At 64.4% G+C, this 22520-nt stretch overlaps 1 protein-coding gene across 1 annotated transcript in view; it reads right to left on the minus strand.

The window, feature by feature from the left end:
* LOC122101848 overlaps positions 1 to 22520 on the minus strand; it is a 141705-nt gene that overhangs the window by 38947 nt on the left and 80238 nt on the right. Inside the window, exons 7-8 of the mRNA XM_042672322.1 lie at positions 22088 to 22161; positions 11909 to 11986 (exon numbers count right to left, since the gene is read on the minus strand). Of these exons, the coding sequence (XP_042528256.1) occupies positions 11909 to 11986; positions 22088 to 22161 (152 nt within the window). The remainder of the gene's footprint in view (positions 1 to 11908; positions 11987 to 22087; positions 22162 to 22520) is intronic.

Raw genomic sequence — 22520 nt, forward strand, 5'->3', positions numbered from 1 at the left:
AGTCTGTGCAGATCACAGACGGGAGCTAACAGCGTCACACAGCCCTCGCGGGTGCTCAGTGTGTGCAGATCACAGACGGGAGCTAACAGCGTCGCACAGCCCTCGCGGGTGCTCAGTGTGTCTGGGCAGATCACAGACGGGAGCTAACAGCGTCACACAGCCCTCGCGAGTGCTCAGTCTGTGCAGATCACAGACGGGAGCTAACAGCGTCACACAGCCGTCGCGGGTGCTCAGTGTGTGCAGATCACAGACGGGAGCTAACAGCGTCACACAGCCCTCGCGGGTGCTCAGTCTGTGCAGTTCACAGACGGGAGCTAACAGCGTCACACAGCCCTCGCGGGTGCTCAGTGTGTCTGGGCAGATCACAGACGGGAGCTAACAGCGTCACACAGCCCTCGCGGGTGCTCAGTGTGGGCAGATCACAGACGGGAGCTAACAGCGTCACACAGCCCTCGCGGGTGCTCAGTGTGGGCAGATCACAGACGGGAGCTAACAGCGTCACACAGCCCTCGCGGGTGCTCAGTGTGTCTGCGCAGATCACAGACGGGAGCTAACAGCGTCACACAGCCCTCGCGAGTGCTCAGTGTGTGCAGATCACAGACGGGAGCTAACAGCGTCACACAGCCCTCGCGGGTGCTCAGCCTGTGCAGATCACAGACGGGAGCTAACAGCGTCACACAGCCCTCGCGGGTGCTCAGTCTGTGCAGATCACAGACGGGAGCTAACAGCGTCACACAGCCCTCGCGGGTGCTCAGTCTGTGCAGATCACAGACGGGAGCTAACAGCGTCACACAGCCCTCGCGGGTGCTCAGTCTGTGCAGATCACAGACGGGAGCTAACAGCGCCACACAGCCCTCGCGGGTGCTCAGTGTGTGCAGATCACAGACGGGAGCTAACAGCGTCACACAGCCCTCGCGGGTGCTCAGTCTGTGCAGATCACAGACGGGAGCTAACAGCGTCACACAGCCCTCGCGGGTGCTCAGTGTATGCAGATCACAGACGGGAGCTAACAGCGTCGCACAGCCCTCGCGGGTGCTCAGTGTGTCTGGGAAGATCACAGACGGGAGCTAACAGCGTCACACAGCCCTCGCGGGTGCTCAGTGTGGGCAGATCACAGACGGGAGCTAACAGCGTCACACAGCCCTCGCGGGTGCTCAGTGTGTCTGGGAAGATCACGGACGGGAGCTAACAGCGTCACACAGCCCTCACGGGTGCTCAGTGTGTCTGTGCAGATCACAGACGGGAGCTAACAGCGTCACACAGCCCTCGCGGGTGCTCAGCCTGTGCAGATCACAGACGGGAGCTAACAGCGTCACACAGTCCTCGCGAGTGCTCAGTCTGTGCAGATCACAGACGGGAGCTAACAGCGTCACACAGCCCTCGCGGGTGCTCAGTGTGTGCAGATCACAGACGGGAGCTAACAGCGTCGCACAGCCCTCGCGGGTGCTCAGTGTGTCTGGGCAGATCACAGACGGGAGCTAACAGCGTCACACAGCCCTCGCGAGTGCTCAGTCTGTGCAGATCACAGACGGGAGCTAACAGCGTCACACAGCCGTCGCGGGTGCTCAGTGTGTGCAGATCACAGACGGGAGCTAACAGCGTCACACAGCCCTCGCGGGTGCTCAGTGTGGGCAGATCACAGACGGGAGCTAACAGCGTCACACAGCCCTCGCGGGTGCTCAGTGTGGGCAGATCACAGACGGGAGCTAACAGCGTCACACAGCCCTCGCGGGTGCTCAGTCTGTGCAGTTCACAGACGGGAGCTAACAGCGTCACACAGCCCTCGCGGGTGCTCAGTGTGTCTGGGCAGATCACAGACGGGAGCTAACAGCGTCACACAGCCCTCGCGGGTGCTCAGTGTGGGCAGATCACAGACGGGAGCTAACAGCGTCACACAGCCCTCGCGGGTGCTCAGTGTGGGCAGATCACAGACGGGAGCTAACAGCGTCACACAGCCCTCGCGGGTGCTCAGTGTGTCTGCGCAGATCACAGACGGGAGCTAACAGCGTCACACAGCCGTCGCGGGTGCTCAGTGTGTGCAGATCACAGACGGGAGCTAACAGCGTCACACAGCCCTCGCGGGTGCTCAGTCTGTGCAGATCACAGACGGGAGCTAACAGCGTCACACAGCCCTCGCGGGTGCTCAGTCTGTGCAGATCACAGACAGGAGCTAACAGCGTCACACAGCCCTCGCGGGTGCTCAGTCTGTGCAGATCACAGACGGGAGCTAACAGCGTCACACAGCCCTCGCGGGTGCTCAGTCTGTGCAGATCACAGACGGGAGCTAACAGCGCCACACAGCCCTCGCGGGTGCTCAGTGTGTCTGCGCAGATCACAGACGGGAGCTAACAGCGTCACACAGCCCTCGCGAGTGCTCAGTGTGTGCAGATCACAGACGGGAGCTAACAGCGTCACACAGCCCTCGCGGGTGCTCAGCCTGTGCAGATCACAGACGGGAGCTAACAGCGTCACACAGCCCTCGCGGGTGCTCAGTCTGTGCAGATCACAGACGGGAGCTAACAGCGTCACACAGCCCTCGCGGGTGCTCAGTCTGTGCAGATCACAGACGGGAGCTAACAGCGTCACACAGCCCTCGCGGGTGCTCAGTCTGTGCAGATCACAGACGGGAGCTAACAGCGTCACACAGCCCTCGCGGGTGCTCAGTCTGTGCAGATCACAGACGGGAGCTAACAGCGTCACACAGCCCTCGCGGGTGCTCAGTGTGTCTGTGCAGATCACAGACGGGAGCTAACAGCGTCACACAGCCCTCGCGGGTGCTCAGTGTGGGCAGATCACAGACGGGAGCTAACAGCGCCACACAGCCCTCGCGGGTGCTCAGTGTGTCTGGGCAGATCACAGACGGGAGCTAACAGCGTCACACAGCCCTCACGGGTGCTCAGTGTGTCTGGGAAGATCACAGACGGGAGCTAACAGCGTCACACAGCCCTCGCGGGTGCTCAGTCTGTGCAGATCACAGGCGGGAGCTAACAGCGTCACACAGCCCTCGCGGGTGCTCAGTCTGTGCAGATCACAGACGGGAGCTAACAGCGTCACACAGCCCTCGCGGGTGCTCAGTCTGGGCAGATCACAGACGGGAGCTAACAGCGTCACACAGCCCTCGCGGGTGCTCAGTGTGTCTGTGCAGATCTCTCCCATGCCCAGCAGAGCTGAACATCCTTGTCTGTTTAAACAGGAGACCTTGGGTCTGCACTGAAAAGAACCCCAGCCACGCTTCCTCAAACAACCGTTAAGTGTCACAGGCATGGACTCCATTGTTGTGAGCCCTCTGAATGAAAGTGTGGGAAGAGGTGTGCAGTCTTTGCACTGCGTTATGTGTTTGTATAAGGGCCTCCAAAACCCCAAAGCTCCAGTGCCTGTGTGTGTGGTGGGTTCCAGGTGTGTGTGTGTTGGTTTCTGGTGTGTGTGTGCGTGTATGCGTGTGAGGTGGGTTCTGGGATCTGTGTGTGTGTGGTGGGTTCCAGCGTATGTATGTATGTGTGTGTGTGTGTTGGGTTCTGGTGTGTGCTGGGTTCTGGTGTGTATGTGTGTTGGTTTCTGGTGTGTGTGTGTGTGTGTGTGTGTGTGTGTGTGTGTGTGTTGGGTTCTGGGGTGTGTGGTGGGTTCCGGTGTGTGTGTGTGTATTGGGTTCTGGGGTGTGTGTGGTGGGTTCTGAGATGTGTGTGTGTGTGTGTGGTGGGTTCTGGGGGGTGTGTTGGGATCTGGGGTGCGTCCCAGGATGGATGTCAGTGTGTGGACCAGTCCCCAGGGATGACTGTACGTCTGGTCTTGAGAAGGTTTTAATGCAGAGTGGATTTCGTCGCGAGCTTGGGGACGGCCCAGGTCAGGTGACAGTGGTGGTTTCTGCGGAAGGGCTGGGCGTCTCCCTGGGCATTCCCGCACAGGGTGGGCTTTGCTTCCGCGGAGCTGTGTGGTGGATTAGCCAGGGCGGTGCGGGTCAGGAGGGAGGGCGGGCACGTGGGGAGTCCGGCTGCTGGGGGCCAGGCTCTGCCGGCGCCCGCTGGTGTCCGGAGCCGCAGAGCGGCTGCAGTGCAGGGGCAGCAGCTGTGTGGGGACAGTGTGACGCGATGGCCTGCGGTCCCGTCAGTGTGGTCTGCAGGGCCCGCCTGGCCCAGGATGCCCTGGTGGGGATGGCAGGCCGGTTAAATCCTGCCATCCTGTGGCACCTGGCCAGTGGCCAGGAAGTGAGCGCAGCCACCTGCCAGCCGCCTTCCTCCACCTACAGGCTGCCTTTCTTTGCAGGAATTTGCTCATCGTGGCCCGCTGCAGGGTGGCGCTGTGTTGGTGCTTTCCACAGTAGGTGTTGGTGCCTTGGTCAGCACTGGAGGCATCCTCCAGAGCGAGAAGAGGGGGTCCAACCGGCCCTGTGCAGCCTCCGGGCTCAGCTCCCCGCCGCGCGGCAGGGCCGGCGCCTGCTGTGGGTCTGCAGATGCCTGAGAGGACACTGTGCCCGCTGGTGCGCGGCGCAGCCTCGGGGACAAAGACCAGATCGCTTCCAAGCGTCCCTGTCCTCAGATGCGAGGCCTAGAGGCCGGCCAGCCGATTGTGCCGGAGGCAGAGGCGAGGTCCGTCCCTGACCATGGCGTCTGGCTGTGCCGCACCGCCAGCAGGGCGGCCCAGGACTCTGGTTCAGCTTTGTAAAGGCTTCCCTGCTCACAATGACATGGCGGGGGGGGGGGGGGGAAACACAGGCTTCTCATCTCTGGATAGATGGCAGCGCTCTGAGGGACACTGTGTCCCAGAACTGCTGGGTCAATGCTGACCGCAGTACATCCCAAATGATTCTAATGTCTTCCCCGGCAACTTCATGTACAGAGACGCTTGCTTTCCACTGTGGGAACGGGTGTCCAAGTCCCACAGGCCGCAGGGCGGAGGTCAGCGGGCCGCAGGGCGGAGGTCAGTGGGCCGCAGGGCAGTGTTCAGTGGGCTGCAGGGCAGAGGTCAGCGGGGGTCAGTGGGCCGCAGGGCAGTGTTCAGCAGGCTGCAGGGCGGAGGTCAGCGGGCCACAGGGCAGTGTTCAGCGGGCCGCAGGGCAGTGTTCAGCGGGCCACAGGGCGGTGGTCAGCGGGCCTCAGGGCAGTGGTCAGCGGGCCGCAGGGCGGAGGTCAGTGGGCCGCAGGGCGGTGGTCAGCGGGCCGCAGGGCGGTGGTCAGCGGGCCTCAGGGCGGTGGTCAGCGGGCTGCAGGCAGGGCAGTGTTCAGCGGGCCGCGGGGCAGTGGTCAGCGGGCCGCGGGGCGGTGGTCAGCGGGCCGCGGGGCGGAGGTCAGCCGTGCGTCCTCATGGCAGGCCTGGCAGGCGGGGAGCGGGGATGAGTGTGGCCAGATGTGGCCTTGTTGCGTCGCAGCCCCTCTGGAAACCGTGGCTCTGTGGGCCTTGGGTGTTGTCTGAGTTGTCTCGCGGGCCTTGGGTGTTGTCTGAGTTGTCTGTGGGCCTTGGGTGTTGTGTTGTCTGAGTTGTCTGTGGGCCTTGGGTGTTGTCTGAGTTGTCTCGTGGGCCTTGGGTGTTGTCTGAGTTGTCTCGTGGGCCTTGGGTGTTGTCTGAGTTGTCTGTGGGCCTTGGGTGTTGTCTGAGTTGTCTTGTGGGCCTTGGGTGTTGTCTGAGTTGCCTGTGGGCCTTGGGTGTTGTCTGAGTTGTCTCGCGGGCCTTGGGTGTTGTCTGAGTTATCTGTGGGCCTTGGGTGTTGTCTGAGTTGTCTCGCGGGCCTTGGGTGTTGTCTGAGTTGTCTGTGGGCCTTGGGTGTTGTCTGAGTTGTCTGTGGGCCTTGGGTGTTGTCTGAGTTGTCTTGTGGGCCTTGGGTGTTGTCTGAGTTGTCTCGCGGGCCTTGGGTGTTGTCTGAGTTGTCTCGTGGGCCTTGGGTGTTGTCTGAGTTGTCTCGTGGGCCTTGGGTGTTGTCTGAGTTGTCTGTGGGCCTTGGGTGTTGTCTGAGTTGTCTTGTGGGCCTTGGGTGTTGTCTGAGTTGCCTGTGGGCCTTGGGTGTTGTCTGAGTTGTCTCGCGGGCCTTGGGTGTTGTCTGAGTTGTCTGTGGGCCTTGGGTGTTGTCTGAGTTATCTGTGGGCCTTGGGTGTTGTCTGAGTTGTCTCGTGGGCCTTGGGTGTTGTCTGAGTTGTCTCGCGGGCCTTGGGTGTTGTCTGAGTTGTCTGTGGGCCTTGGGTGTTGTCTGAGTTGTCTCGCGGGCCTTGGGTGTTGTCTGAGTTGTCTCGTGGGCCTTGGGTGTTGTCTGAGTTGTCTCGTGGGCCTTGGGTGTTGTCTGAGTTGTCTGTGGGCCTTGGGTGTTGTCTGAGTTGTCTTGTGGGCCTTGGGTGTTGTCTGAGTTGCCTGTGGGCCTTGGGTGTTGTCTGAGTTGTCTCGCGGGCCTTGGGTGTTGTCTGAGTTGTCTGTGGGCCTTGGGTGTTGTCTGAGTTATCTGTGGGCCTTGGGTGTTGTCTGAGTTGTCTCGTGGGCCTTGGGTGTTGTCTGAGTTGTCTCGCGGGCCTTGGGTGTTGTCTGAGTTGTCTGTGGGCCTTGGGTGTTGTCTGAGTTGTCTCGCGGGCCTTGGGTGTTGTCTGAGTTGTCTGTGGGCCTTGGGTGTTGTCTGAGTTGTCTCGCGGGCCTTGGGTGTTGTCTGAGTTGTCTGTGGGCCTTGGGTGTTGTCTGAGTTGTCTCGTGGGCCTTGGGTGTTGTCTGAGTTGTCTCGTGGGCCTTGGGTGTTGTCTGAGTTGTCTGTGGGCCTTGGGTGTTGTCTGAGTTATCTGTGGGCCTTGGGTGTTGTCTGAGTTGTCTGTGGGCCTTGGGTGTTGTCTGAGTTGTCTGTGGGCCTTGGGTGTTGTCTGAGTTGTCTGTGGGCCTTGGGTGTTGTCTGAGTTATCTGTGGGCCTTGGGTGTTGTCTGAGTTGTCTGTGGGCCTTGGGTGTTGTCTGAGTTGTCTGTGGGCCTTGGGTGTTGTCTGAGTTGCCTGTGGGCCTTGGGTGTTGTCTGAGTTGTCTGTGGGCCTTGGGTGTTGTCTGAGTTGTCTCGTGGGCCTTGGGTGTTGTGTTGTCTGAGTTGTCTGTGGGCCTTGGGTGTTGTCTGAGTTATCTGTGGGCCTTGGGTGTTGTCTGAGTTGTCTGTGGGCCTTGGGTGTTGTCTGAGTTGTCTGTGGGCCTTGGGTGTTGTCTGAGTTGTCTGTGGGCCTTGGGTGTTGTCTGAGTTGTCTCATGGGAGGTGAAGCAGTTGGTAAAAATGGGGGAACCACTCTCTGGGGCACTGAGGCCACACAGGTCTGGGGAGAGGAAAGCCGGGGGGACTGCGTCTGTCTCACAGGGACAGACTCCGGGGTTCCATTCTGGGAGCAGCACTGGGCGCGTGCTTCAGGCACACGGCTTTGCCAGGATGGAGGCGGCTCCCTGTGGGGCTGTCCGGAGCCCGCCTGGGGTCTCCCCAGGTTACTTGTGGACTGGCGTGGGGGAATGGCCGCGTCAGAGCCTGGGCCACCTTCCACAAGGCCGACGAGAAGCTCAGGCATGGAGTCACACTGAGCCAAGTTGACTTTTCAACAGCCTGATGCACAGGCGGCCGGGCCACAGGCGCCTGTACCAACAGCTTCCACGCCTGGCTTTGCCACACGGAGGAGTAAGATACAGAACTCCTGACTCCCCTCCCCACACTTTGCCCATCAAGGAGCGTCTGTATGCTCAGGGGGCCAAGGGCCCCAGAAAGCCCCACAGAGCCATCCTGGAGGCAGAACATGAAGAGAGCAGACGGCGAAGCGAGGAAAGCAAACAGCCAAGTGAACGGAGTTGACCCTTAGCCAGGGCGACAGGGTCTTCTGTGATTGTTGGAGAGCGAGTCACCCCTAGTGATCCGGAGCGGTTCAACCCCGCGGGACCACCAGCTGCTGCGGTTCGGGACTACTGCTGCCAGCAACAGGCTCCTCTGCACCCCCTCCCCTGCTGCTGCCCTGCCCTTCCCATGCTGCCCACGGCTGCCCCTCCTCCATCCCCACGGCTGCCCTCCTCCATCCCCACTGCTCCCCTCCTCCATCCCCACTGCTGCCCTCCTCCATCCCCACTGCTGCCCACGGCTGCCCTCCTCCATCCCCACGGCTGCCCTCCTCCATCCCCACGGCTGCCCCTCCTCCATCCCCACGGCTGCCCTCCTCCATCCCCACGGCTCCCCTCCTCCATCCCCACGGCTGCCCTCCTCCATCCCCACGGCTGCCCTCCTCCATCCCCACGGCTGCCCCTCCTCCATCCCCACGGCTGCCCTCCTCCATCCCCACGGCTCCCCTCCTCCATCCCCACGGCTGCCCCTCCTCCATCCCCACGGCTGCCCTCCTCCATCCCCACGGCTCCCCTCCTCCATCCCCACGGCTGCCCTCCTCCATCCCCACGGCTGCCCTCCTCCATCCCCACGGCTGCCCCTCCTCCATCCCCACGGCTGCCCTCCTCCATCCCCACGGCTCCCCTCCTCCATCCCCACGGCTGCCCTCCTCCATCCCCACGGCTGCCCACTGCTGCCCTCCTCCATCCCCACGGCTGCCCCTCCTCCATCCCCGCTGCCCTCCTCCATCCCCACAGCTGCCCCTCCTCCATCCCCACGGCTGCCCTCCTCCATCCCCACGGCTGCCCTCCTCCATCCCCGCTGCCCACGGCTGCCCTCCTCCATCCCCAGGGCTGCCCTCCTCCATCCCCGCTGCCCACGGCTGCCCTCCTCCATCCCCACGGCTGCCCTCCTCCATCCCCACGGCTGCCCACGGCTGCCCTCCTCCATCCCCACGGCTCCCCTCCTCCATCCCCACGGCTGCCCACGGCTGCCCTCCTCCATCCCCACGGCTGCCCCTCCTCCATCCCCACGGCTGCCCTCCTCCATCCCCACGGCTCCCCTCCTCCATCCCCACGGCTGCCCCTCCTCCATCCCCACGGCTGCCCTCCTCCATCCCCACGGCTCCCCTCCTCCATCCCCACGGCTGCCCTCCTCCATCCCCACGGCTGCCCTCCTCCATCCCCACGGCTGCCCCTCCTCCATCCCCACGGCTGCCCTCCTCCATCCCCACGGCTCCCCTCCTCCATCCCCACGGCTGCCCTCCTCCATCCCCACGGCTGCCCACTGCTGCCCTCCTCCATCCCCACGGCTGCCCCTCCTCCATCCCCGCTGCCCTCCTCCATCCCCACAGCTGCCCCTCCTCCATCCCCACGGCTGCCCTCCTCCATCCCCACGGCTGCCCTCCTCCATCCCCACGGCTGCCCTCCTCCATCCCCACGGCTCCCCTCCTCCATCCCCACTGCTGCCCTCCTCCATCCCCGCTGCCCACGGCTCCCCTCCTCCATCCCCACAGCTGCCCCTCCTCCATCCCCACGGCTGCCCTCCTCCATCCCCACAGCTGCCCCTCCTCCATCCCCACGGCTGCCCTCCTCCATCCCCACGACTCCCCTCCTCCATCCCCACTGCTGCCCTCCTCCATCCCCACGGCTGCCCCTCCTCCATCCCCACGGCTCCCCTCCTCCATCCCCACGGCTGCCCTCCTCCATCCCCACGGCTGCCCTCCTCCATCCCCGCTGCCCACGGCTGCCCTCCTCCATCCCCAGGGCTGCCCTCCTCCATCCCCGCTGCCCACGGCTGCCCTCCTCCATCCCCACGGCTGCCCTCCTCCATCCCCACGGCTGCCCACGGCTGCCCTCCTCCATCCCCACGGCTCCCCTCCTCCATCCCCACGGCTGCCCACGGCTGCCCTCCTCCATCCCCACGGCTGCCCTCCTCCATCCCCGCTGCCCACGGCTGCCCTCCTCCATCCCCAGGGCTGCCCTCCTCCATCCCCGCTGCCCACGGCTGCCCTCCTCCATCCCCACGGCTGCCCTCCTCCATCCCCACGGCTGCCCTCCTCCATCCCCACGGCTGCCCTCCTCCATCCCCACGGCTGCCCTCCTCCATCCCCACGGCTGCCCTCCTCCATCCCCACGGCTGCCCACGGCTGCCCTCCTCCATCCCCAGGGCTGCCCTCCTCCATCCCCGCTGCCCACGGCTGCCCTCCTCCATCCCCAGGGCTGCCCTCCTCCATCCCCGCTGCCCACGGCTGCCCTCCTCCATCCCCAGGGCTGCCCTCCTCCATCCCCGCTGCCCACGGCTGCCCTCCTCCATCCCCACGGCTGCCCTCCTCCATCCCCACGGCTGCCCACGGCTGCCCTCCTCCATCCCCACGGCTGCCCTCCTCCATCCCCAGGGCTGCCCTCCTCCATCCCCATGGCTGCCCTCCTCCATCCCCACGGCTGACCACGGCTGCCCTCCTCCATCCCCGCTGCCCACGGCTGCCCTCCTCCATCCCCAGGGCTGCCCTCCTCCATCCCCACAGCTGCCCACGGCTGCCCCTCTTCCATCCCCACGGCTGCCCACGGCTGCCCCTCTTCCATCCCCACGGCTGCCCACGGCTGCCCTCCTCCATCCCCACGGCTGCCCACGGCTGCCCTCCTCCATCCCCACGGCTGCCCACGGCTGCCCTCCTCCATCCCCACGGCTGCCCTCCTCCATCCCCACGGCTGCCCTCCTCCATCCCCACGGCTGCCCTCCTCCATCCCCACGGCTGCCCACGGCTGCCCTCCTCCATCCCCACGGCTGCCCTCCTCCATCCCCACGGCTGCCCTCCTCCATCCCCACTGCCCACGGCTGCCCTCCTCCATCCCCACGGCTGCCCTCCTCCACCCCCACGGCTGCCCACGGCTGCCCTCCTCCATCCCCACGGCTGCTCACGGCTGCCCTCCTCCATCCCCACAGCTGCCCACGGCTGCCCTCCTCCATCCCCACGGCTGCCCTCCTCCATCCCCACGGCTGCCCTCCTCCATCCCCACGGCTGCCCTCCTCCATCCCCACGGCTGCCCTCCTCCATCCCCACGGCTGCCCTCCTCCATCCCCACGGCTGCCCTCCTCCATCCCCACGGCTGCCCTCCTCCATCCCCACGGCTGCCCTCCTCCATCCCCACGGCTGCCCTCCTCCATCCCCACGGCTGCCCTCCTCCATCCCCACGGCTGCCCTCCTCCATCCCCACGGCTGACCTCCTCCATCCCCACGGCTGCCCACGGCTGCCCTCCTCCATCCCCACGGCTGCCCACGGCTGCCCTCCTCCATCCCCACGGCTGCCCTCCTCCATCCCCACTGCCCACGGCTGCCCTCCTCCATCCCCACGGCTGCCCTCCTCCATCCCCACGGCTGCCCTCCTCCATCCCCACGGCTGCCCACGGCTGCCCTCCTCCATCCCCACGGCTGCCCTCCTCCACCCCCACGGCTGCTCACGGCTGCTGTCTGCACCTGTCTCAGGGCACCTCTGTCTCTGGAGGTGGTGACTGCCACTGAGTGAGTGAACTCATGCTCCTGCAGGTACCCCATGTGGAACTTTCCAGAACCCATTCCTGCTTAGCTTTCTCAGATGGCTGGTGACCATATGTCCACCCAGCTTTGCCCTTCTGAGCGAGGATCTTAATGGATCTTAATGTCTAGACCTTGCTCTGGGCCATTCAGGATTGCTCTAGATGAAGAGATAGATCAGCCTGACCTTCAAATACACTTTCGACTCTTCAAAGCAGATAGATGAAATATAATTTGAACAACATTTTAAACCTTCATAAGAATAAAACAATACGTAAGAGGCACAGTTGGATAAGATCTAATAATTTAAACTCGTACCAATTCCATTTCCCTCTGTTTGTAAGATTAACGGTAAAGTGCCTAAAAAAATCAAGCTTTTGCTGATTTTTTTTCTGAAAACTTTAGCAAAAAGCTTGATGCTAAAGATACTCAAGGACTGGGATAAATTTTGAAATCAAGGAGTATTTGAAGGCCACCTCTTAGAACTTTGAAATGACTTAATGGAATCCAGTGTGCAATTCATGGCTAAAGTACTAGACTTTTCTTTCCAGAGAAGAATTTTTAATTAAGAAATTTCACCTGCCAGAAGTCGGCCACGGTAGCGGGGAGCGGTCCCTGGGTGGCGATGTACGCGGGGCTCTTGGGGTCATGGTCCATCTGTGGAGACAAGATACGGCAAACCAGGTGAGCCCGTGGTGGGAAGTGGCCAGGTGGAGGGGGCTGGAGGAGGGGGCTTGGAGGCGGGGCAGCCCCTATGCAGCTAGGAAACCCCGTGCCCCCCACAGGCACCCAGGGCCGGCAGGGTCCCACAGACCCGAGCCTCCGGCCAGCCAGCAGGCCCGAAGCGCTTCTCTGAGCGCCTCCTGAGCTCCCAGGATGGCATGGACAGAGGTGCAGATGGGGAGCCCACGAGGCCAGGGGCGGGCTGTGCGCGCGGGCGGCGTGGTCAGCACCATGTGGTCAGGCGGCTCCGGGCAGCTCAGGCTCATCCCAGCGCGGACATACGCTGGGGCCGAGCCACGGCCCAGCCGGCTAGGATGAAGTGCTGGCAGGGGAGAGGACAGTGCTGGGCCCTGCCTGGGGCACGCCTGGCCTCCCTGAGAAGGAGCGGCGGCTCCTGCTCATGCCACGGAGTGGACACTTCCAAGTAATGGATCCGCCCCGTCCCTGCCAGAGGTCAGCCCAGCCCTGAGGACAGAGGGGACAGTACCCCAGCCCAGCCCTGAGGACGGAGGGGAATGCACCACCCCAGCCCAGCCCTGAGGATGGAGGGAACAGTACCCCAGCCCAGCCCCGTCCTGAGGACAGAGGGTAACGCACCCCAGCCCAGCCCTGAGGACAGAAGAGATAGTACCCCAGCCCAGCCCTGTCCCGAGGATGGAGGGGAACACACCCCAGCCCAGCCCAGCCCAGAGGATGGAGGGGAACACAGCCCAGCCCAGCCCAGAGGATGGAGGGGAACGCAACCCAGCCCAGCCCAGCCCAGAGGATGGAGGGGAACGCAGCCCAGCCCAGCCCTGTCCCGAGGATGGAGGGGAACACACCCCAGCCCAGCCCAGCCCAGAGGATGGAGGGGAACACAGCCCAGTCCAGCCCAGAGGATGGAGGGGAACACAGCCCAGCCCAGCCCAGAGGATGGAGGGGAACGCAGCCCAGCCCAGCCCAGAGGATGGAGGGGAACACAGCCCAGCCCAGCCCAGCCCAGAGGATGGAGGGGAACACAGCCCAGCCCAGCCCAGAGGATGGAGGGGAATGCAGCCCAGCCCAGCCCAGAGGATGGAGGGGAACGCAGCCCAGCCCAGCAAAGAGGATGGACGGGAACGCAGCCCAGCCCAGCCCCGTCCTGAGGATGGAGGGGAACACAGCCCAGCCCAGCCCCGTCCTGAGGATGGAGGGGAACGCAGCCCAGCCCAGCCCCGAGGATGGAGGGGAACCAGCCCAGCCCAGAGGATGGAGGGGAACGCAGCCCAGCCCAGCCCAGAGGATGGAGGGGAATGCAGCCCAGCCCAGCCCCGTCCTGAGGATGGAGGGGAACGCAGCCCAGCCCAGCCCCGAGGATGGAGGGGAACCAGCCCAGCCCAGAGGATGGAGGGGAACGCAGCCCAGCCCAGCCCAGAGGATGGAGGGGAATGCAGCCCAGCCCAGCCCCGTCCTGAGGATGGAGGGGAACGCAGCCCAGCCCAGCCCCGAGGATGGAGGGGAACCAGCCCAGCCCAGAGGATGGAGGGGAACGCAGCCCAGCCCAGCCCAGAGGATGGAGGGGAATGCAGCCCAGCCCAGCCCCGTCCTGAGGATGGAGGGGAACGCAGCCCAGCCCAGCCCAGAGGATGGAGGGGAACGCAGCCCAGCCCAGCCCAGAGAATGGAGGGGAATGCAGCCCAGCCCAGCCCCGTCCTGAGGATGGAGGGGAACGCAGCCCAGCCCAGCCCAGAGGATGGAGGGGAACACAGCCCAGCCCAGCCCCGAGGATGGAGGGGAACACAGCCCAGCCCAGCCCAGCCCAGCCCAGAGGATGGAGGGGAACGCACCCCAGCCCAGCCCAGAGGATGGAGGGGAACGCAGCCCAGCCCAGCCCAGAGGATGGAGGGGAATGCAGCCCAGCCCAGCCCCGTCCTGAGGATGGAGGGGAACGCAGCCCAGCCCAGCCCAGAGGATGGAGGGGAACGCACCCCAGCCCAGCCCAGCCCAGAGGATGGAGGGGAACGCAGCCCAGCCCTGTCCTGAGGATGGAGGGGAACGCAGCCCAGCCCCGTCCTGAGGATGGAGGGGAACGCAGCCCAGCCCCGTCCTGAGGACGGAGGGGAACGCAGCCCAGCCCAGCCCGGAGGATGGAGGGGAACGCAGCCCAGCCCAGCCCGGAGGATGGAGGGGAACGCAGCCCAGCCCAGCCCGGAGGATGGAGGGGAACGCAGCCCAGCCCAGCCCGGAGGATGGAGGGGAACGCAGCCCAGCCCTGTCCTGAGGATGGAGGGGAACGCAGCCCAGCCCTGTCCTGAGGATGGAGGGGAACACAGCCCAGCCCCGTCCAGAGGATGGAGGGGAACGCAGCCCAGCCCAGCCCGGAGGATGGAGGGGAACGCACCCCAGCCCAGCCCAGAGGATGGAAGGGAACGCAGCCCAGCCCAGCCCAGAGGATGGAGGGGAATGCAGCCCAGCCCAGCCCCGTCCTGAGGATGGAGGGGGACGCAGCCCAGCCCAGCCCGGAGGATGGAGGGGAACGCACCCCAGCCCAGCCCAGCCCATAGGATGGAGGGGAACGCAGCCCAGCCCTGTCCTGAGGATGGAGGGGAACGCAGCCCAGCCCCGTCCTGAGGATGGAGGGGAACGCAGCCCAGCCCCGTCCTGAGGACAGAGGGGAACGCAGCCCAGCCCAGCCCGGAGGATGGAGGGGAACGCAGCCCAGCCCAGCCCGGAGGATGGAGGGGAACGCAGCCCAGCCCAGCCCGGAGGATGGAGGGGAATGCAGCCCAGCCCAGCCCCGTCCTGAGGATGGAGGGGAACGCAGCCCAGCCCCGTCCTGAGGATGGAGGGGAACGCAGCCCAGCCCAGCCCAGCGGTGAGGGGGACCGCACAGAGAAGCTGCTGGGGGAGGGGTCCACAAGGACCCCCCTGCCCCGAGCTTAGTGCTCCCTTCAGAGCTGGGATCCGCTCTGGACGCCGGGGTTGGGTCAAAGGCCTTACGGGCTCTGTAGGGCTGTCAATGACGCACCGCCCAACACAGTGAGACATGAAGCAGATCTGACCACACAAAGCTCTGAGCAGGCCACCAGGGTGGCAGAGTGACACCAGCGTCACTGTAAGGCCTGCGAGTGTAGTGGCTGTGAGTGTGTCTGGGCCGTGAGTGTGTCTGGGCTGTGAGTGTGTCTGGGCTGTGAGTGTGTCTGGGCCGTGAGTGTGTCTGGACTGTGAGTGTGTCTGGGCTGTGAGTGTATCTGGGCTGTGAGTGTGTCTGGGCTGTGAGTGTATCTGGGCTGTGTGTCTGGCCTGTGAGTGTGTCTGGGCCGTGAGTGTGTCTGGGCCGTGAGTGTGTCTGGGCTGTGAGTGTGTCTGGCCTGTGAGTGTATCTGGGCTGTGAGTGTATCTGGGCTGTGAGTGTGTCTGGGCCGTGAGTGTGTCTGGGCTGTGAGTGTGTCTGGGCTGTGAGTGTGTCTGGGCCGTGAGTGTGTCTGGACTGTGAGTGTGTCTGGGCTGTGAGTGTATCTGGGCTGTGAGTGTGTCTGGGCTGTGAGTGTGTCTGGGCTGTGAGTGTATCTGGGCTGTGAGTGTGTCTGGCCTGTGAGTGTATCTGGGCTGTGAGTGTATCTGGGCTGTGAGTGTGTCTGGGCTGTGAGTGTATCTGGGCTGTTAGTATACCTGGGCTGTGAGTGTGTCTGGGCTGTGAGTGTATCTGGGCTGTGAGTGTGTCTGGGCTGTGAGTGTATCTGGGCTGTGAGTGTGTCTGGGCTGTGAGTGTATCTGGGCTGTGAGTGTGTCTGGGCTGTGAGTGTATCTGGGCTGTGAGTGTGTCTGGGCTGTGAGTGTGTCTGGGCTGTGAGTGTGTCTGGGCTGTGAGTGTATCTGGGCTGTGAGTGTGTCTGGGCTGTGAGTGTATCTGGGCTGTGAGTGTGTCTGGGCTGTGAGTGTATCTGGGCTGTGAGTGTGTCTGGGCTGTGAGTGTATCTGGGCTGAGTGTGTCTGGCCTGTGAGTGTATCTGGGCTGTGAGTGTATCTGGGCTGTGAGTGTGTCTGGGCTGTGAGTGTATCTGAGCTGTGAGTGTAGTTCAGCTGTGAGTGTATCTGGGCTGTGAGTGTGTCTGAGCTGTGAGTGTATCTGGGCTGAGTGTGTCTGAGCTGTGAGTGTATCTGGGCTATGAGTGTGTCTGGGCTGTGAGTGTATCTGGGTTGTGAGTGTAGTTCAGCTGTGAGTGTGTCTGGGCTGTGAGTGTATCTGGGCTGTGAGTGTGTCTGGGCTGTGAGTGTATCTGGGCTGTGAGTGTATCTGGGTTGTGAGTGTGTCTGGGCTGTGAGTGTATCTGGGTTGTGAGTGTGTCTGGGCTGTGAGTGTAGTTCAGTTGTGAGTGTAGCCCAGATACGAGTGTACCTGGGCTATGAGTGTAGCCCAGCTGAGTATCACCTAGCTCTGTGTGTGAGTTTGAAGTTCGAGGAGGATGTGCAGTGAGTCTGTGCATAGACCACCAGTCCTCATGGGTTGATGGCCGTTGGCACCGATGCTGTGTCGAGTGCACCTTGTAGTTGTGTGCACCATAAGAGAAGCAGGCACAAAGAAGCAGTGTAAGTGTTTCTAACAGAACAATGCGACTGGTCAGGGCCGAGGGAAGCTTGGAAAAATCCTGTGCTTCTGACTAGTGGTTCTTAATTAAAACCGGACCTTGTTTTGAAATCCACCACAACATACACAATGCAGGTAAAATTAATGTTACTCTCACTGAAAGCCTCAATTAACATGTTTCAGTAGAAAAATGCATAGCAGACACAAGAGTTTTGATGTTTTTTCAATGTGCATTTGCTGAGGTGACAGCTATTTACCCAGACCTTCCTGTCTTCCCGCAAACAGTTCCACGAGAAGGGCTGGACGGCACACCTCCTGCTCAGGCAGCTTAGACAGGGGCACAGTTAAGAACTGCGGGCACGTTCACGTGAGCAATTTAGCTGCTTTCAAAATGAGAACTGTATGATTAAAAGTCTGGCCAGCATTTCAGGAGGGCAAAGACCTCAGCTTTGGTGATAGGTCCTAATGGTTGAGTTTGAAGTTCCTCAGGCCCCTCAGAGCGGCTGAAGCGCCCGACAGAGGCGCAGAAAGGCAGGGACAAGGGGGAGAGGCTGGTGAGCAGAAACGGGCTTCCACGGGGCGGGCGGGACCTCCCTGCTCCCCCCCTCTTCCCCCCCCCCCCCCGGCCTTCATGCCCCACCTCCTGCGCTGCTGCCTTCCAGCACTGCTCTAGGGAGAGGTGGCCACAGCTCAGGGCCAGAGCAATGGTGACGACACCTGTATACTCCTGGAAGGCTCTGTGCAGAGGTGCCTGTGGGCACCGGGCTGTGGGCACCGGGCTGTGGGCACCAGGCTGTGGGCACCAGGCTGTGGGCACTGGGCTGTGTAGGAGTGCGGGGCGTTGCTGTGGCCCTGGGCACCGGGCTGTGGGCACCGGGCTGTGGGCACTGGGCTGTGGGCACCAGGCTGTGGGCACTGGGCTGTGTAGGAGTGCGGGGTGTTGCTGTGGCCCTGGGCACCGGACTGTGGGCACCGGGCTGTGGGCACCGGGCTGTGGGCACTGGGCTGTGGGCATTGGGCTGTGTAGGAGTGCGGGGCGTCCCTGTGGCCCTGGGCACCGGGCTGTGGGCACCGGGCTGTGGGCACTGGGCTGTGGGCACCAGGCTGTGGGCACTGGGCTGTGTAGGAGTGCGGGGTGTTGCTGTGGCCCTGGGCACCGGACTGTGGGCACCGGGCTGTGGGCACCGGGCTGTGGGCACTGGGCTGTGGGCATTGGGCTGTGTAGGAGTGCGGGGCGTCCCTGTGGCCCTGGGCACCGGGCTGTGGGCACTGGGCTGTGGGCACCGGGCTGTGTGGGGGTGCAGGGCGCTCCTGTGGCCCTGGGCACCGGGCTGTGGGCACCGGGCTGTGGGCACCAGGCTGTGGGCACTGGGCTGTGTAGGAGTGCGGGGCGTTGCTGTGGCCCTGGGCACCGGGCTGTGGGCACCGGGCTGTGGGCACTGGGCTGTGGGCACCAGGCTGTGGGCACTGGGCTGTGTAGGAGTGCGGGGTGTTGCTGTGGCCCTGGGCACCGGACTGTGGGCACCGGGCTGTGGGCACTGGGCTGTGGGCATTGGGCTGTGTAGGAGTGCGGGGCGTCCCTGTGGCCCTGGGCACCGGGCTGTGGGCACTGGGCTGTGGGCACCGGGCTGTGTGGGGGTGCAGGGCGCTCCTGTGGCCCTGGGCACCGGGCTGTGGGCACCGGGCTGTGGGCACTGGGCTGTGGGAACTGGGCTGTGTAGGAGTGCGGGGCATCCCTGTGGCCCTGGGCACCAGGCTGTGGGCATCGGGCTGTGTGGAGGTGCAGGGCGCTCCTGTGGCCCTGGGCACCAGGCTGTGGGCACCGGGCTGTGTGGGGGTGCAGGGCGCTCCTGTGGCCCTGGGCACCGGGCTGTGGGCACCGGGCTGTGGGCACTGGGCTGTGGGCACTGGGCTGTGTAGGAGTGCGGGGCATCCCTGTGGCCCTGGGCACTGGGCTGTGGGCACTGGGCTGTGGGCACCGGGCTGTGTGGGGGTGCAGGGCGCTCCTGTAGCCCTGGGCACCGGGCTGTGGGCACCGGGCTGTGGGCACTAGGCTGTGGGCACTGGGCTGTGTAGGAGTGCGGGGCATCCCTGTGGCCCTGGGCACCGGGCTGTGGGCACCGGGCTGTGTGGAGGTGCAGGGCGCTCCTGTGGCCCTGGGCACCGGGCTGTGGGCATTGGGCTGTGTAGGAGTGCGGGGCGTCCCTTGGCCCTGGGCTGTGTAGGAGTGTAGGGCACCCCTGTGGCCCTGGGCACCAGGCACTCGGAAGTAAGGCGGATGCACAGATTGGCTATCTCACAGGTGTGATCAGCGTTTCCCCCGGGGAGGGGGGGCTCTGATGGCACACCCCCCCCGCTGGTGGGGACAGGTATGGGGCCTGCTCCAGCCTCCTCCGTTCCCTTCCACTGCTCCCCATTCCGCTGTGGGGGGCGTCCCTGGGGGAGGGGTCTGGGGTCTGGATGACCGCTACCTCCAGGAGGGCACCAGCGTTTGTGTGTGCAGGCGTGCACACATGAGCCCCAGTGAACATATTCTCAAGTGACACAGGAGCGAGCCCCATCCCCGGGAATGACCTAGTGTCTGGGTTTCTCTCTCGAGTTTCCGCTTCCTTTCATGACCCTGGGCTTAAAAGCAACAGCGGCACGTTGTTTACTACCGGTGACCTCCTTGAGTTTTAATGAGGGAAGTATGGCCAGGACGGCTGTAATGATGGAGCCCGGCCAGGCGTCAGGTGCTGGAATGGTAAGGGAGGCCACTGTCGCCCTCCCCCGCGCCCCCCCACGCCCGCCCGCCCCTCCCCCCACATCCTCATGCCGGATGCTGGCATTCGCGCCCCATGCCTTGGTGCCCCATGGGCACGGGACCAGTCCTGGGCCCAGTGCATGCCAAGCACGTGCCCACACCAGGCCTGGCCGGCATTACGGGACTCACAGAGCACTGTCCTGCCGAGCACGTGAGAGCCAAACCTGGGGTCATGGAGAGCTTTCTGCTGCCTCCTCAAAGACCCAGTGGGAAGAAAGCTGCAAGCAGGGACATGCTACCTCACCCCGGGCCTGCACCCTGGCCCCTGCCTGCCTGCAGCCGGCCAGCCAGACCAGCTGGCCAGCCAGACCAGCCGGCCAGCCAGACCAGCCGGCCAGCCAGACAAGGCGGCCAGCCAGACCAGACGGTCAGCCAGACCAGCCGGCCAGCCAGACCAGATGGCCAGCCAGACCAGCCGGCCAGCCAGACCAGGCGGCCAGCAAGACCAGGTGGCCAGTCAGACCAGCCGGCCAGCCAGACCAGGCGGCCAGCCAGACCAGGCGGCCAGCAAGACCAGGTGGCCAGTCAGACCAGCCGGCAAGTCAGACCAGGCGGCCAGTCAGTCCAGACGGCCAGCCAGACTATATGGCCAACCAGACCAGACGGCCAACCAGACCAGACGGCCAGTCAGACCAGGCGGTCAGTCAGACCAGCCGGCCAGCCAGACCAGCCGGCCAGCCAGACAAGGCGGCCAGCCAGACCAGACGGCCAGCCAGACCAGGCGGTCAGTCAGACCAGACGGCATGGGCTTCCAGCGTCCCCACTTGAAAATGATGGCAGTGTCCACTCCGGCCTGGCCATCGGCTGGTTCTAGCAAGAGGGACCACAGAGGGAAGGTGTGTGACACCTGGCTTCGGTTCTCAGTGCCCCGCAGGCCTCTGGGGCCGGGAGGAGTGTGGGCACACCAGCTGCGCGGCCCCAGAGCCGGCGAGGCCGCGGTGGGGGACGAGGAGGCGGGGGGCAGGAGGAGGGGTGTGAATGAGTCCCGCTGGGAAAGCCAGACTCCAAGCTTCCACATGAATGCTTTGAAAGGGGGCCTGGCCTGGGGTGCCCCCAGGGGGTGCACGAGCTCGGGGGTGCAGACCGGGCCCCCTGGACCGGCCGTGCTCTGAACCCCCTCCTCAAAGAGGAGCGTGCCCGTGACCTGCGGGGGAGGGGCGGGGAGCAGGTCGCCTGGTGGAGCCTTAATTACCACTGTATCCCGTGGGGCTCTGAGCGCTGTCCGTGGTCGGAGCCACGGGGATACTCAGTGGCCAAGATCCCCACGGGCCGCGCTGCGGGACACACAGCGGCCTCGCTCTGGCGATAGCTCTAGTCCCCGTCCTCTATTACATGAACCCAGCCCCTGCGTGGATCTCACGAGCTCTGTGGATTCCTGACACTTCCCAGGACCAGAGCTGAAGACAGCCATCAAGACCGGTAGACACACTACACCTGTCCTAAACCCACACTGGTCCCCACCCTCCCAGCAGGGCCCGCAGCCCCAGCTCCCCCCCCCCCCCCGAAGCCCAGCTTCCCAGTCTCCAACTGCGCATTGCCCTCTCCTCTTGGTTGCCCGTACTTGGCTTTGACTGTCTGTCCCCTTCTTCCAAAAGGCTGGAGACCGAGAGAGGCACTGAGTGTCACCGAGTTAGGGGTGGCTGCAGGGGTGCAGAGGTGCGAGGCTGGGCCCGGGAGTGTCGCTCCTTGCTGGGGGGATGCTGCCACGCTAGTCTGGAAGTCCTCGTCCCCCGGCCCGTCCAGCACGCCAGGCCGGAAGACGCCACAGGCCCCCGCGGAGGACGGGCCGGACACCGCTCTTCCAGACCGCGCCCAGGCCGCCCCCGCCCCCAGCCGCGCCAGCTCGGGCCACAGCGTGTGAGACAGGCTTCGTGTGGCCTCTCTTCCCGGAGCAAAGGGGAGATCCACAGTGCTAGCATACACCGTTGCTAGTCCCGGGTTCCACTCAAGATCCACTCAGTCTTGTTTGGGGTCCCACTGTCACCAGACCTCCGACAGCAGGCTCCACGCACAGGGCATGCCCGCTGGAGGGGCAGGAAGCCGGGGGTAGCGGACGCCACAGCCAAGACCCTCAACGGCACTGAGGCCCCCTCCATGCTCAGGCTCTCTTCACTGGCAGAAAAGCCACGGCGGGATCCAGGGCCCAGGGACTTATGATGGGGCTGGCGCTGACCCTGCCCCCCAGGGCCCAGGGACCTGATGGGGCTGGCGCTGACCCCCCAGGGACCTACGATGGGGCTGGCGCTGACCCCCCAGGGACCTGATGGGGCTGGCGCTGACCCCCCAGGGCCCAGGGACCTGATGGGGCTGGCGCTGACCCCCCAGGGACCTGATGGGGCTGGCGCTGACCCCCCAGGGGCCTGAATGGGCTGGCTCTGACCCCCCAGGGCCCAGGGACCTACAATGGGGCTGGCGCTGACCCCCCAGGGGCCTGATGGGGCTGGCGCTGACCCCCCAGGGGCCTGATGGGGCTGGCGCTGACCCCCCAGGGCCCAGGGACCTACGATGGGGCTGGCGCTGACCCCCCAGGGACCTGATGGGGCTGGCGCTGACCCCCCAGGGCCCAGGGGCCTACGATGGGGCTGGCGCTGACCCCCCAGGGACCTGATGGGGCTGGCGCTGACCCCCCAGGGCCCAGGGGCCTACGATGGGGCTGGCTCTGACCCCCCAGGGCCCAGGGACCTACGATGGGGCTGGCGTTGATGTAGTCAGAACCGCTGAGGCTGTTCTCCGCTTTCAGCAGGATCCTGGCGTGGTCATCTGCAAGAAGCCCAGAGCAGAGGGTCAGACCGGTGCTGCCGTCACCCAGGGCCAGAGAGGCCTCCTCCCCCAGCCAGGCCCGGGACTCCTCCCTCAGCGAGGCCCTGGCCTCCTCCCCCAGTGAAGACTGGGCCTCCTCCATCCGTGAGCCCGAGCCTTCTCTCCCACTGAGGACCGGGCCTCCCGCCTCAGCGAGGCCCCGGGCCTCCTCCCCAGCCAGGCTTCCCTTCCCTCCCTGCTAGAAGGGACGGCAGGGATGTACCACAAAGTGCGCAGCTGGCAGGAGTTAGATAGTCAGATGCTTTTCTCTTATACAACCCTTGTGGAAGTTTTTGTCTCCGTGGTGTTTTAAAAAGGGT

This window comes from Dipodomys spectabilis, unplaced genomic scaffold (assembly GCF_019054845.1).
Source record: "Dipodomys spectabilis isolate Male_0828 unplaced genomic scaffold, ASM1905484v1 ptg000695l, whole genome shotgun sequence".
NCBI classification, from domain to species: domain Eukaryota; kingdom Metazoa; phylum Chordata; class Mammalia; order Rodentia; family Heteromyidae; genus Dipodomys; species Dipodomys spectabilis.